Source organism: Typopeltis vanoorti, chromosome 20 (genome assembly GCF_054136105.1).
Source record: "Typopeltis vanoorti isolate ZY-2024b chromosome 20, IOZ_Tvanoo_1.0, whole genome shotgun sequence".
NCBI classification, from domain to species: Eukaryota; Metazoa; Arthropoda; class Arachnida; order Uropygi; family Thelyphonidae; genus Typopeltis; species Typopeltis vanoorti.
The window spans coordinates 20,637,582-20,654,614 of record NC_143568.1 but is presented as its reverse complement, the minus strand read 5'-3'; the positions used below and the strand labels follow the sequence as shown (position 1 = coordinate 20,654,614).

Here is a 17,033-nt window from a genome sequence, read left to right as displayed (position 1 = left end):
TTGGAGGATTAAGTAGGGGAGTCGAGTTTTGTAGAAGAGTAGTGTGCCCTCCCATGATGGGTGTCACAAAAAAAAAATAATAATAATAAATTTATAAATTTTAATTTTTTTTTCTTCCCTAGGTATCTGTTATGTCTACAAATTCGAAATGATATTCTCACTGGCAGGTAAGTCATGCTTGAATGAAAATTTAAATTTTGCTTAGCTTGTACTCTTTTTTTTATTTATTTTTATTTTTTATAATTTAAAACTACAGGGAGTGATATCATATATATATATATACACATATATATATAGTCATATATGATGATAAACAGCCTATTTTTCTACCCACTGCAGAGTGAAGGCCTCTCCCATTGCAGGAGGTTTAGGATCTACTACTCCCATGGTGACCCAGTCCATATTGGGAGAGTGTATCTATACTTAGGTGAATGAATGTATGAAGGCGGAAGACAATCACAAACATCCATGCCTACTTGGGATTCGAACCTGCAGCCTCTTGACTGGAGAGTGGATATGCTAACCACTCGGCCAACCAGGCCAGCATTGTCATATACAGGGTGTTCGGGATAAATTTGACAGTTTCGTAAGGAAAAAGAAAATCTTCTTTGTATCTATTAAATTTAATGAATTGACAAAAAAACATTACAGGCAGAGTTAATTACAATACTATCAACAAGATTTACTCAAAATAACCACCATTAGCATCGATCACAGCTTCAATTTTGCTTCGGAACCTCGAACAAGCTGATGCTACAGTCTCCCTGGGAAGGGCCGCAAAAACTGTTTTAATTTTATCCATTAACTGGGCTTTTGTATTACTGGAAGTGCGATTGGTGTCTTTTTCAACTGCGCCCCATACAAAATAATCCATGGGGTTAAGGTCTGGGGAGTTTGGAGGCCAAACATTTGGACTGGTGAAGTCGTAGAAATTTTCAGACAACCATTTTTGACTTTTCCCAGAGGTGTGGCAAGGGGCCGAATCCTGCTGCCATACATACGGCCTACCATTGGCTACCCTTGTTATCCAGGGCTTGACTACAGTTAGCAACTCCACGAACAAAGCCCGAATTCCAATGCCAGGGTTCTTCAACACCTGTTCCTGCAGATTTGCGAGGAATTCTGCTGTACGAACGCAATCAGATCGTCTGCTAGGGATCTTTCTTCTTGCTACATCCTCGTAGTCACCATTGCAAGTCTCTAGTTCATGCCTGATTGTTTTTACTGTATTCAGGGAGCATTGGGCAGCAGTCGTAATATCCTTATTTTGATGGCGGGCACGAATCATCATGATACAAGTTATTCTCTTCCATGATTCAGGTGGGTTCCAGCTATCCATCCTTTCTGACATCTTGTATATGAATGAAGAAGGGTCCAAACTTTTAAATGAAGAGAAGTGTGTGTTAATGCATGTAACTTACGGAAAAATATAATTAATTATAAATATGTCAAATTTATCCCGAACACCCTGTATATATATATATATGGGAATGATATATATATGATTATATATATATATATATCAAATCAAATATATATATCAAAATACAAGGCTAATCTTCTTGAATGGCAGTCAGTCTCAAATAGAGTAATGTGGGCAAATATGAGAATGGGGAACTCAACAATGAGACTTATTTGTGCCTATGGTCCCACAGAAGGTTCTACTAAGGTAGAAGTGGAGGAATTTTTTGAGGCTCTAGAGAAAGCTACTGACACAATGAAAAAAGAAAAGTTGGTCCTTGTTGGGGATCTAAATAGCAGAGTAGGAAGTGATTGTCAGACATACAAAAATGTTTTGGGAAAATTTGGAGAAAAGAGCAAAGCTAATAATAATGGCAAATATCTGTTGGATTTCTCTCAGGACATGGACTGGTTATTACTAACACCATGTTCCAACATAAAAATGTGCACAAATTCACATGGAGAGAAGAGGCTAGAAATAAGAAAAGTCTCATTGACTATGTTATTGTTGATAGTGATGTTTTCTCCCTGGTGCAAGACACCAGAGTGTACAGAGGATTTGAAATTGGAAGTGATCACTGTTTAGTCTTGAGCAGGATAAAATTGAATTTCATATTGAAAAGAATAACATGTAAGAAAGTTTTAAAGCGAATAAAAGTTGAGCAGCTCTCAGATGTGAACTGTAGACTAAAATACACAAAGATTATTGAAGAAAAAATGAAAGAGTTTGAGAACAGGAATCAAACCTTGGAGATTCAGTGGCAAACTCTGAAGAACACATTGATCGATTCTGCCAGAGAGGCATGTGGTGAGGTTGTCTGCAAGGATAAAAAAATCAGAACTCCCTGGTGGACACAGGAAGTTAAAGAGGCAGTGAAGGAAAAGAAGAAAGCATATCAAAAGTTCCTGTCAAATAAGTCAGCTTTTGTCTTAGAGAATATAGAGACAAATGCAAGAATGCTAAAGTGTGTAAAACTAGCTAAACAAAAGTCATGGGAAGAGTTTGGCAAGAATATAGAAAATAAATATCAAGAAGGTGGCAAAATATTCTGGAGGTTGTTGAAGAAGCTTAAGAATGGAGGAAAGAGTGCTGTAAAAGGAATTAGAGATGATAAAGGTGACATGAAAACTGGAGAAAAAGATATCCTTGAAGTATGGAGTAATTACTTTGAAAAACTGCTAAATGAAACAAGCAGTGATGACCGCACAGTGGTAAAAAACAATGATGAGGCATGCAGGAATAGGTCAGGAATACGTATCCATACTTGAAGTAGAAAAAGCCATCAAAGGCTTGAAATGTGGAAAGGCAGAAGGGGTAGATGATATTCGACCAGAAATGCTGAAGTATGGTGGTATAAGAGTCTTACAGCGGCTGCACTGCATAGTTCAGAAAGCCTGGACAGAGGGACGAATTCCCGATGATTGGAGTAGATCTCTAATAGTACCCATATATAAAAAGGGAAATAAAATTGAATGTGAGAATTACAGAGGTATTTCCCTACTGAGTGTGATCTATGCAAGTATACTTGAGAAACGGTTGAGAAGAATTGTGGAAGAAAAGCTTGGTGAAGAACAAGCTGGATTCAGGCCAAATAGAGGCTGTCAAGATCAGATCTTCACTTTACGACAAATAGTCGAGAAAGCATGGGAAGATAACAGAGATCTGTGTTTAAGTTTTGTCGATTTGGAAAAGGCATATGATAAGGTGCCAAGAGAGAAGCTATTCAATATGCTACAGTTATATGGTGTCAATGAGGCATTATATCAAGCAATACTTACTCTTTATTTGAGTTGTAAGTCAGCAGTTAGAATTGAAGGAAGTACAGGAAGATGGTTTAATGTTAAATCTGGTGTGAGACAAGGATATACATTATCCCCTCTGTTATTCATTATCTATATGGATCACATTATGAAGGAACGTGGTATTAAACATGATATCAAAATTGGAGATGTTAATGCCAGCGCTTTGCTTTGTGCGGATGATGTTGTACTTCTAAATAAATCCTTGAATAAATCGTTTCAAGTCTGCAAAATTCTCTGACTAAATTGAATAGCTGTTGTACAATGGAAATAGGCAGAATCATTGAAAATATCAACTGTGTTGTGAATGGAGAACCTGTTGGAACAAGTAAAACATTTCAGCTACTTAGACACGATTTTTAGTGAAGATGGTAAATTAAATATAGAAATAGACAACAGAATCAGCAAAGCTGGTATGGTTGGAAGTCAATTGAATAAATTCATATGGAATAAGAGAGAAATTAGTCGGAACACTAAATTAGCTGTATACAAGACAGTGTTCAAACCAGTTTTAACATATGGATCTGAGAGCTGGGTTAGAAGTAAAACACTTGAGTAAAGACTAGAGACCGCATATATGAGAGTCCTGCGAAAGATTATAGGCGTGAACAGATGGCATCAATGGCAATATCATATTAAAAACGAGGATATTAGGAAAGAACTTGACATTGTCAGCATCCAGGAATGCGTTAGCAGAGCTAATCTCAGGTGGTATGGTCACTTAAACAGAATGGGCGAAGAAAGATTAGCAAAACAAGTGTTCTCTGCCAGGTTGGCAGCAAAACGACTCAGAGGAAGACCAAGATATAGGTGGATTGATACGGTACAAAGTGCCTTAGACGATAGAAATATAAGATCTGATAATGTTGGAGTCTTGACAAGTAACAGACTGATTTGGAGGAAAATTGTAGATAGGAAGTTAGTAATGATGTAATTTTTTTCATGTAGTACTATCATATCCTGTACACCCCTTGTGAGGGTACATGGCAGGAATTTGATGATGATGATATATATATATAGTCATATATATGACTGCAGCCATCCTATGGTTCATACTTTCCAGAAGTGTACAGTACTGATCACTGGAATTTTAAACCATTCTTTCTGCAGTCATATAATGAGGTTCTGGACTGTTGTGAGACAGATGTCTCTTGCCCTCACCGATGTTCTGTTTCATCCCACAGATGTTCAGTAGATTTGAAATCAGGGCTCTGTGGAGCTCAGTCAAATGCAGTGACGTTCATGTTCACAAACCGCTCAGTTACAGCAGCAGCCTTATGACATGGTGCATTGTCTTACTGAAAGACAAAATGGTCATTTCCTTGAAAATGCTACAAAGTAGGAAGCATTGCATTGTCTAGAGTGTTCAGATAGCTTGCGGAGTTCAATGTTCGTTGCACCACAGAGGTCTGGACCAAACCAGGTAATACACGGCACACCATCACTCTGCCACTTCTGAATTTCATAGTTGAAGGTATGCACTCCGGTAAGAAACATTCACCAGGCATCCACAACACCCGTCCATCTGCTTGGTAGAGGGTGTAGCATGATTCTTCATTCCATAACACAGCTTTTTAATTTCCACATCCCAGTACATGCTCTTTGCACTATTGAAGACAGCACTGCATGTTGATAATGTGGAGCTTTCATATTGTGGTCCTACCATGGAAACCCATGTTGTGAGCCTTAATTCTATATGTTTTTGTGCAGATCCAGTCGATGCTCAGAACTCTGCATTCAGTGTGTTGGCCAATGAATGGCGGTTTTTACATATTATCCTTCATAGCATCCTATGGTCACATTTGGGGAGTGTGGTGGATCGTCCACTGTGAGTAGCACTTGCAGTTGACTTCCTGCTCTTCCATCTCAGTATGGTATCACTGATTATTGACCTGTGATAGCCCAATTTGCTGAACAGATAGGCCTGCAACATGACATCCTATCACAATGCCTCTTTGAAATTCCATCATTTCCCTTCTTACAGCCATTTCACCTGGATATAGTTGCACTAACTTGGGAGTATCATATTCCTCCAATTTATACCTGCTATAAACACATGACTCATTACATGGTATAATGTACCTTGCCCATGGGGGGGGGTCAGTTGACTTTTTTCCAATCAATGTGTGTGTGTGTGTATATATATCAGTGGTGTCGTGTGCCTATTTAGGTTGGGTGTGTTGTTATGAGGCTTGGGGAAATTATTATTTTTCTGGATTGAACCAAAGAAAAGCTGAAATAAGTTGTTTTACTTACTTATTTATACACAAGTTCCAACCTCCTTCAACTATCTGCAATCTGCAAAAGCTCTGGCAGAAAATGGAACATTAGTAGATTGTCAACACTGTTTCCCCATTGTAAATATGGGCAAAAAAGTTATAAATTATTTATAGAAAATTACTTGTCTATATTGATGTCCTAAACACGTCAGTTCACTCTTCAGACATGCAAAAACAGATGAAACTCAGAAAACCAAAACAGCAACTCATGACAAATGACAACTTTCAAATGACTTGGTTGACACAATAACCAATCACAACCACTGATTTCTGGGTGATGTTATCTCAGCGCGCGCGCGCACACACACACACACACACACCCTGCCTTGTGGTTTAAAACCACTGGAATGCTAAGAATTTGGCCACTGTGCCATCTGCATATCTATTCAAAAGGCTCAAAAGGTATCTTTATTTGTGACCGCACACCTGGGCTATTAACATGAATGTGATGCAATGTTTACGTATCAAAAAGTATCTTCTTCATGAAGCATTAGTATATTGTGTTTAATTTTAGGAATCAGGCAAAGCCAGGGAACAATTAAGGGGCTTTAACAGGAGTAAATGCAAAAATATAATATCGATGATACTGCTATTTTGTGGGCTAGCACTCTCTGAATATATGCCTCTGATATATATATATATATATATATATATATCATATCATATCATATCAGGGTCATATGTTCAGGGTGTGCTAGGTGCAGTGCACACCCGTGAAATAGCAATAACACCAATATTATTTGCATTTACTCCTGTTAAAGACTCCCTTAATTGTTCCATGGCTTTGCGTGGTTTCTAAAATTAAACACAGTATACTAATGCTTCATGAAGAGGACACTTTTCGATGCATAAACATTGCATCGCATTCGCATTAATATGTCGGGTGCGTGTTCAAAATACATACACCTTTGAGCCCTTTGAAAAGATGTACAGATGGCAAATTCTTAGGGTTCTAGTAGTTTTAAACTCCTCAGAAAGCGAGGCAGAGCGAGCTCTGAGACAGTAGCACATAGAAGCTATGATTGGTTATTGTGTCAACCAGTCCAATTGAACATCATTTGTCATGAAGTTTTGTTTTCTGAGTTTCATCTGTTTTGCATGTGAAATGTGAACTGACATGGTAGACAAGTTTATATATAATATAGGCAAGTTTTTAATATATAATTTTCAATAAATTTATAACTTTTTTGTCCATACAATGGGAAACAGTACTGTAGTAGAAGGAGGTAAACCTCATCCTCCTCTTCCAAATTTTACACCTTTGAGTAATTCAAAGATACCAACCAAATATAGCATTCTCCTTCATTATTGTTTTCTAATATACAGTATCTTAAAACAAACACATTGTTCCCACTCTGTGCAGATTTGGTTACAACTTTGAAATATAACTTTGAAATAATAACTTTTGATAACTTTAAAAGCTTTAATGAATTAAAGCTTTCAAAGTTATCCTACAATTAATTGCATTAGATCAATTAAGATGAGCACTAATGTACTGTGCACTCTTAAAACTTTCATACATCAATAAAAATGCAAGCATATGGTCAAATTGACAGGAATGTTGTAGCAAGGGTTGCATAAGCCACGAAGCACACCCAACCGAGATGGATGCACGACGCCAGTGGTATGTGTGTTTGTATATATATATATGTATGTATGATCTGTATTATTCATTAGATAAGAAATACTTTTTTACTGAAAAATACTAGAATTATATAATAATTTAAGTTTTAATGATTATTTATAGTCGCGCTTCATGGTACAAATAACACCAAAAGAGAAAAAAATATACATTTATTAAACTTACTAATGCTTTGGTGGTTTTTCCACCTATCAACTCCAGAGCACAATTCCAACTGTGACAAGCACACACACAACTAAGTAAACGTGGAACACAATTCAAATTGTGACTGAAACAGAACTATTGTCATTTCTTGGCATCCTCTTTGACCAGATAAGTTAATTTGGAGAAATCATGCTGTGAGGTCTCAAAATGACAACTTCCCAGATCTTTGGCAAATTAATGCAACCATACTTGCTGAGGTTGGGAGCATGTTTCATGGCTGATGATACTGATTTCAGAAATACTCTCTCAGACCTATAATGACTTCTGTGTAATATCGATTTGTAATATCAGTTGCATTAGGAGTCCGATAAGCAGTGTAATTTCATACACTAGGCAGTGAGCACATGGTGCAGTTTAAACCCACAGCCTGTTTCTTATAGAGTAGCTATGCTGCCTGTTTGGTCAACCAAGTGTGATGTGATCATGTGACAATCAATTTTCATTATTGTTTTAGTGAGGCATGAGTCAGAAATTAAGGTGGAACTATTTTATCATGCTTTCTAGAGTTGTATTGAGAGTGGCATCATCAAAGTTCCTGATCTCTGTCTGTTAACTTCTTTGTGTCTATTATCCATAGTCTTTATTTCTTGGCTAGGTCTCATGACCATCATCATTGCAAATGATTAGGTTACAAAAACGTAATCTTCTTTCACTATGCCTTATCCCATGTTAAACGGGGTTGGCACACTGATCTTTAACCTTCCTCTTCCAAATTCTCCGGTCCATGGCGTCCTTCGGACTCCATCCTTTCTCTCTAAGATCCTCTGTCACCTTATCCCTGCGCCTGAGCTTGGGCCTGCCTCTTTTCCTCCTTCCCTCCAACTCCATATACTCAACTCGTTTACCAACATACTCCTCACCCTTCCTCTCTACATGTCCGAACCACCTCAGCCTACTTTCTTGTATCTTCTGGCCAATTGGTCTCACCTTAACCGTCCCTCTGATGTAGTCATTCCTTATCCTGTCCTTCTTTGTCACATCACTCATCCATCTCAACATCTGCATCTCCGCTACCTCCATCTTACTCTCCTGTGCCTTTGTTATAGGCCACGTCTCCGTGCCATGAAGCATCGCTGGCCTTACCACCATCTTATATAGCTTTCCTTTCCTCTTACAACTCACTCTCTTGTCGCACAGGACCCCGCTCATCTTCCTCCAGTTGATCCAGCCGCATGTTATTCGGTGTGTATTTCCTCATCCAGGTCACCATTCTTCTCAACGACCGACCCAAGGTACTTGAATTTCTTCCCTGAAATTAGCCTTTCACTCTGAAGTCATATGATCATATCCTCGTCACTTCCCATTGACATATATTCAGTCTTCTTCTGGTTAATTTTCAAGCCTCTCTCCTCCAATACCTTTCTCCACTCTTCCAGGGTATTTTCAAGCTTCTCTCGGGATGATTCACATAGAACAATGTCGTCAGCAAACAGCATGCTCCATGGTGCCTCCTTCTTAACATCCTCCACTAGTACATCCATGACCAGGTCAAAGAGGTAGGGACTCAGAACTGACCCTTGGTGTAGCCCTATGACGATGTGGAACCCTTCTGTCATGCCGACACTAGACCTGACCTGAGTTTCTGTTCCCTCATACATCTCCTTCACCATCCTCACGTAGTACTTCTCCGACACCCCTTTCTTCCTCATACACCTCCATACCTCCTGCCTGGCCACTCTGTCGTATGCCTTTTCCAGGTCTATAAACACCATGTGCAGCTTCACTTGCATCTCTCTATATTTCTCCATCAATTGCCTTAGTGCAAATATCACATCCGAAAACCTGGCATAAATCCAAACTGCTCCTCACCAATTTTCGTTTCCTGCCATATCCTCCCTTCAATTACTCTTTCCCATATCTTCAATGTGTGTGACATCAGCTTGATTCCTCTATAGTTGCCACAGTCTTGAACATCTTCTCTTCCTTTGTAGATTGGGACGAGAATACTTTTCCTCCATTCCTCTGGTATCATTTCCTGTTGGGCTATTTTCTTCATTAGATCCCATAACATATCCATGCCCTCACTGCCCAAACTTTTCTACACTTCCCCAGGTATCTGGTCTGCCCCCACAGCCTTTCCATTCTTCATTTTTCTCAGTACCCAATCCACTTCCTCTCTACTTATGTCTTGCACCGGTCTCTCGTTCGCCTCTCCATCCTCACACCTCTCTCTTGGATTCTCCTCATTTAGTAGTTTACAGAAATATTCTTTCCATCTTCCTCTGATTTTGTCCTCCTCTTGTAATACTACTCCTGAGGCATCCTTTATCTGCTTGACTGATGTTATGTCTTTCGAGGCCTTATCTCTGGCTTTCGCTATTCTCAACAACTGAGCTTCACCGCCGTTTCTCTCCAGTTTTTCATAAACCTCATCAACTGCCCTCGCTTTCGCCCTTGCCACAGCTTTCTTTGCATTTTTCTTCGCTAATCTATATGCCTCCTTGTCGGCTTTAGTTCCAATCATGTCCCATTTTTTCTTTGCCTCTTTCTTTTCCTTGATCTCCAACTGCACTTCCTCATTCCACCACCATGCCTCCTTATCCTTAGGTGGTCCCTTTCCTGATGTTATACCAAGCACCTCTTCTCCAATTTTTCTAATATTCCGACTATTAACGTCCCACCATTCTTCCACATCCTCTTGGTAACTTCATTTCTTTCAATACCTTTTCTTTATACTTATTCCTTGGGCCTTCCTCTTCCAATTTCCACCACTTTATTCTCCTCTGTATCTGCCACTTCCGTCTATTCTTCTTTTCCCCTTTTATATCACAGTCTACCACAACCAACCTGTGCTGTACTGCTACACTTTCTCCATTAATCACTTTACAGTTTTTCACTTTCTTCAGATGTTTCCTACAGCACATAATATAGTCAATCTGACTCATTCTATCCCCGCTCTTATAGGTTATCAGATGCCCAACTCTCTCCTTGAACCACGTGTTAGCTATAGCCAGATCGAAGACCACAGCATATTCTATGATTCTTTTACCTTCTTCATTTCTTTCACCACTACTCCAACCCCCATGTACCCTTTCTTCACCGCTTCGTCGCCTTCCTACATGCCCATTCAGATCTGCTCTGACGATCACTCTCTCACCATCAGGGATTCCCATTACTACTTGGTCAAGTTCTCTCCAGAATGTCTCTTTCTCCTCCTCATCACAACCTACTTGTGGGGCGTAGCCACACTGCCTACCATCTCAAGCTTAACGCTCATAATCCGATCATTCTTCCGGCACACCTCGCAGACTCCACCCTTCAGCTCCTTATCGATGATAATTCGAACTCCGTTTCTTCTCTTCTCATTCACACCACTATAAAACAGTTTATATCCCTCCGCCAGCTCCTTTGCTTTATTGCCCTTCCACCTTGTCTCCTGCACGCACAAGATCTTCAGCTTCCTTCTTCTCATCATGTCCACTATCTCCCTACTCTTCTCATTCAGCGACCCGATTCTTACTTTACAAACACTCTCTTTCTGTTGGACTCACTTCTTTAGCCGAACCCGTCCTTGGTTCAATAGCCCTAGTCCACTTCAGACAGTCCTCGGGTGACAGAACTGCGCGTCACTTACGGGGTACGCCCTAGCCGTGGTCTATCTTTCCCTGTTATTCACCATTTCATCCTTGGTTTTTTTATGGCCGGATGCCCTTCCTGACGCCAATCCTCCCCATTTACCCGGGCTTGGGACCGGCATCGAGAAGACTAATTTGTCCTCCCCAGTGGCTGGGTTGTTACAAAAACGCAATAACAAGCAAAAATTTTCCTAAGTGGAATCCATCACAGTGTTTGTAAACATTTCATTATATTCTCACATTATCCTCAGACTTTTCATAGTATCATCTGCTGTTGATTTTGAGGGTTCATATACTTGAGATTTTTTTGAAACTCTTTCTCTTACTGTAATCATGTATGCTGAAATTTTTTAGCACTTTTATAGTTGTTATTTCTTTGCATACATCAGCCATAGTTTCTAAAAGAGCTGTGATTACTTTTGGAGTATAGTGTAGTGTACATGCAAACCGTGACTTATTTCCTCTCTCTTTTCTTTCCATCTCTTCCATCCAAGGCTGGATTGTGTCACCTGGTTGAAGGTTTATGGATACTTTTAATTGAGCTGGCTTGCTATTACTCTGCTTCATCCCCTAATGATAGTCTTAAAGTGTTATGTATATAGATTTATGTAGTCACAGAGCCAGCTTGCCTACTTTCAGGAGAAAATGCCTACGTTACTAGAGAAAAATCCTTATTACATCCATTTAGTCAGCCTAACTAGTGTATTTGGTTAATATCTGAGCTGGCTTAGCTGAGTAATTAGTGTATCTGCTTTCTAGCTCAAATTAGTCAGTCTTATACAGAAGTAGCAGGATTATTTTTGAAAACATTGGTTTTTCATCCACAAAATTGGCAAACTAGTCAGAAGAACACATGCACTTATCAGACACAATACATCTGTTTAGTTGCTTTAACCATAAATCCAAATAGGAAAAACAGTTCAACCAACAACAGCCTGTGCATTTAAGCCCTGTTATTGGCATGAATGCTTGTGACTGCACTGTTTATTATAATGGAAGTCTGAAGTTGCTTGAAAAAGTTCTGTATTTAGAGCATTGTTTTTGGATTATTTCCAAAATATATAAATAAAATTAGTAAAAAAATTCTTAGTCCACTCATGGTATTAATGTACTATATGTTTACAACCTTTAGTGAGTGATAGTTACGTAATTTTTTTTTTTTTTTTTTTTTTTTTAAGCGAGACCAGTCGAAATGCCCTTTATAAAGTCCTTTTCTGCATCCTAGATGAGATAGAAATGCAGATCTTTTCAGCCAAAGGACATTGCCATTATCAACTGAACTACATAAACTTTCCCTCCATGTGGGACACCTGTTTGTGGTGGAGGGGATCTCCCAGTGATGGTACTGGCCCTTTTCATTCTTCCTCTTTTTCTTTGCTTTTCTTCCCATATTCTTCTCTCTACTTCTCCTGAATCTTTTTCACTATCCTTTTTTCCAGACCACCATCACTGGGATCCAACGCCCTGCTGCTGTGTGGAGTGACTCATGGACATCCGGAAAGGGGGATCCTGGTAGTATTGCACTACTTTGGGCCCTGCTTTGGCAAGATGGCCCAGTCTGGATCAATCGGCTAGTCGGCTTGCCTGCAAGGGTCAGTGGTGTTGCAGTAAGTCTCTCACCCCATGATCCAGGTTTGGGATCCTAGGCTTGCTATAGCCACGGCATTCCACTCCTAAGCACAGTCGTTGCTTGCCAAGCAGTGGGCGTCCATGTGTGGCTCCATGGTGGGTGGGAAGCTCTGGCTCCGAACCAAAAACTTCTTGAGCATGAATCCTTCATCCTCAAATGTTTCAGGGGCCTAACAAAGTCCCAACCAAGTACTGATGCTGTAGATAAAACATATGGAAACAGAAGTAAGAAATAAAAGACATATGGTGCTAACATAAATGTACCAACATTTTTAATCATTCATGCTACAGGTGAAAAACCAATAGGGGAAATGTCACCCTTCTTTATTCAAAAATGTGTGGAAACATTGTGTCAGCAACATTTTCAGAAACTACTGAGAGCAACAACAATGGGTGGAATAGAAATTACAGTAACACCTCATAAAACACTTAATTCCTATAGAGGAGTGATATCAGAATGGGATCTCCTTGATGTTCCTGATGAGGAGATATGTTCAGAACTTAAAGATCAAGGAGTGACAGGTGTGAGGCTCATCCTGATACGTAGGAATGGTCGCCTAGTTCCAACCAAGAACATCATCCTTACTTTTGATACACCTAAGCCTCCAACATCTGTAAACACAGGGTATCTCAGCTGTCCTGTTAAAATGTACATCCCTAACCCACTGAGATGCTTTAAATGTCAGAGATAGGGACATGCCCAAACTGCCTGTCATGGTTCTACTACTTGTGCTCGATGTGGTAGTAGAGAGCATGTTATAGGATCAATGCTGGAGAAGTTCTACATAAAATAGTGGGAGATAGGGGGAGAACCAGAGGTCATACCTGGAAACTGTATAAAGAGGGTGTGAGTAGGGGAGTGAGAGGCAGGTTTTTTTCGTGCAGAGTTGTAAATGATTGTAATGCATTGCCTGAGAGTGCGGTGTCTGCAAGGAGTTTGAGTGTGTTTAAGACACGGTATGATGAGCTGTGTGTGTGATAAAAGGACCTCCCAGATGAATCTTTGGCTCCTTGAGGTCTTGGGATAATAATAATAACAAATCTTGCTGTGCAAAAAAAGCCAAATGTGTCAACTGTTAAGGAGATCATCCAGCTTACTCTCGTGTATGTCAGAAATGGAAAGATGAAAAAGAAATACAAAGAATGAAAACAGAGCAAAACATAACATACCAGGATGCAGAAAGAAAGCTAGCCACTATCACACCTGCTCTGAGATCCTCTTTTGCTAAGACGGTAACAATTAAAAAAGTGACAGTAGCAACTCAAACTTGTAAGACTGTTCCACCATCTGATAATTTCACCATACCTACACCTTATGATCACAAGTACTTCTCTGTTGAGCACATCAATCACATGACCTATGGCCTTACTCCAGAGACAATGCCAAAAATGATCCCACTCGATGAAAACTCACTTGTCAAAAAAGTTATGGCAAAGGTATCACTTAAAGATAAACCACCAGATACTCCCACAGAAAAGATGGATACTTCAGTACCCAGTGAAAGTAAACTAAGCTTACCAACTGACCCTAACACATCAGACATATTGAATACTCTACCAGAGGAAGAGATGGACACTGGCTGTCCATCTCTTCTTCTGGTAGAGTACGCAAGGATAGAACTGGAGGTGGTCCTGCTCATAGAGAAGTAACTATCCTAGTGGGCAGTCACATTCCTTTCCATCAGGTCCAACTTAATACTTCTCTGGAAGCAGTAGCGATTCGCTTCTCTGTGGGATTTCTTAGTACAGTATGTTCAATTTATTTACCACCAAGTGCTGAGTTAAATGAAATTGATCTTGATAACCTTATCTCTCAACTGCCTGAACCCATACTTTTGATGGGTGACTTTAATTGTCATCACAGTACTCTGTGTTGCAGTGCCAAAACTAATAGACAAGGTTGAATCATTGAAATAATTCTTGATAATAATAACCTCTCCCTTTTAAATAATAAACTCAATACTTTTTTCCATATGCCTACCCATTCATATTCTGCAAATGATCTTACAATCTGCTCCCCTTCTATTCTTCCACTGCTCACGTGGGACGCTGAAGACGACATATGTTATTATTATGGGCAACTCCAAGGAGTGGAGTCCTTAGACTCATCGAGGACGGTCCTAAACATCATATCCAGAACAACTATTCAGCATCCACACAGTATCTATCATACTTTGCCTTGAACTCACTCACAGTCATGGCACCCACCACAGACATTGGCAGCTTATTCCACTCATTCACCACTCTCCAAGCAAAAAACCTAGTTCTAACACCCTTGCTAACCACACTCTTGCCAATTTCCACCCTTCATTAATTTGAATGTCTCAATCATATCCACCCCTCTTCCACCTATCAGCCAATCTCTGCAACCCACAGATCTTTAGCCTGTTCTCATAAGGTTCATTCCATAGACCAGCTATCATCTTTGTCGCTCACCTCTGGATCTTCTCTACCTCTTCCCCATCAAGAAGAAATCCTGGCACCCAGATCTGGGCACAGTAGTCAAGATGGGGTCTTATCAAGGCTCGATACAGAGGAACAATAACTTGCTTATCTCTGCTCGTTAAAGTATTCTTCAGCAGCATCCAAGTGATCTGATGAGCTGATTTAGCCACTTTTGCGATGTGCTCTCTAAACTTCAACTCCCTATCCGCCAACACTCCCATGTCCCTGGCCTCATCAATCTCCTGGAGTACAGTTCCACCAATGTGATATACTGCTGCTATTCTTTTCACCCCAAAATGCATAACCTTACACTTTGCCACATTAAACTGGAATTCATTCTACTTATCCCAGTCTTCCAATCTATCCAAATCATCCTGCAAAATTTTGACATCATGTAAATTCACTATTGCTCTACCCAACTTTGCATCATCAGCAAACAAATGAACAGTTCCTCTCAGATCCTTTCCTATATTGTTAATGAACAAATTAAACAGCAGTGGTCCAAGAACAGAACCCTGGGGCACACCACTAGTCACAGGCCTTCTTTTGGACTCTACTCCTGAATAAACTACTCTCTGATATCTCCATCAACCACCCTCCTATCCATCTCACCACACCTATATCCATCCCCATCTGCCGCAGTTTACTGATTAGAATTCCATGTGGTATCCTGTCAAAGGCCTTAGCAAGGCCCAGCAGTATCACTGTAAACCCATTACCCTTATCCAGTTCAGCCATCACTGTGTTATAAAACGTGAGCAAGTTACTGAGGCATGATCTACCCTTCACAAAACCATGTTGCCCCCTCCCCCCCATACAGTATCCCATTATCATCTATCCATTCCTGTATTTTTCTCTTGACTACTTTCTCCAAAACCTTGACGACTTCTAATATGCTGATCGGTCGGTAATTTGCAACAGCAGTCTTGGAGCCTCCTTTATGCAATGGAACTACCCCACCTCCACCCCCACACCTCTCAGGACTAACCCAGACCGGAGACTCAAATTAAACAAAATGGTCAAGGGTAACGACAATTCTCTTGCCACTTCACATAAGACCCAAGCTGGTATAAACTTCTTTTATTCACAGATGTATTCACATTAAGGTTTTGTAATATACTATTCACCTCCATTTCATTCACCTCAATTCCTGTATAAGCTATTGGTTCCTTCATTCCTGCAATATCAACACCTGGATGATATACTCTTTCAACTGAATTATTTCAACTGATTCATTTACCTCCCCACCATCGGCATTCCTTAAAATCATTCTGCCGTATACATTTTTTCTTTTACTTGCAGCATATCGAAAAAACTGTTTGGGATTCTCTTTAACTTGTGTTGCTAATTTCCTTTCATAATCTGCTTTTGCTTTTCTTACCACACTAGTTACCCTTCTTGCCTGTGCTTTATACTTTTCGTGTGCCTGCAGGTCACCTTTCTCCTTAAATTTCCCCCACAGTTGTTTCTTTCTTTGCAGCTCAAGCTTAATGGTGTTATTCATCCATTTAACCCCCACTTGATTTACAATCCTGACTCTAGGTATGCAGTCGGCCATTACCTCCTGCAAAAAAATATGGAAGTGATCACTTTCCTGTTCTCTGCACAATGTCATCACAGGAATCATGTTCACCCACACAGACACCTATATGGAAAATGGACAGGCTGACTGGAACACTTACTCTCATCTTGCAAAATTTAATGCTGATGCCATCAGTCAAACACCTATCAATGAAACAATAAAATATATAACAGAGTGCATTGTCCAGGCAGCAATAGCCTCCATCCAAAAAACATCATTTCGGTTTTCACTCTATCCAAAGCCTTGGCGGTGTCGGAATGTCCTCCTTGTTCTATATGGTCTGCCATCTTTGTAATGTTGTTCTTAATAAAATCAATTAATTGCTGGTTGATTACTAATCAAAATATAGGGAAATTTATATTTATACTGCGCCACCCTATATTTAGATTAGTCTATATAAAATAGTAGAATCAATC

The 17,033-nt window shown here is 39.8% G+C and overlaps 1 protein-coding gene across 2 annotated transcripts in view; it reads left to right on the top strand.

Moving 5' to 3' along the window:
* Positions 1–17,033, top strand: part of cora (erythrocyte membrane protein band 4.1 like coracle) — a 316,104-nt gene that overhangs the window by 112,223 nt on the left and 186,848 nt on the right. For both annotated transcript variants that reach the window (XM_090410709.1, XM_090410707.1), the window contains exon 6: positions 123–167. In XM_090410709.1, the coding sequence (XP_090266835.1) occupies positions 123–167 (45 nt within the window). The remainder of the gene's footprint in view (positions 1–122; positions 168–17,033) is intronic.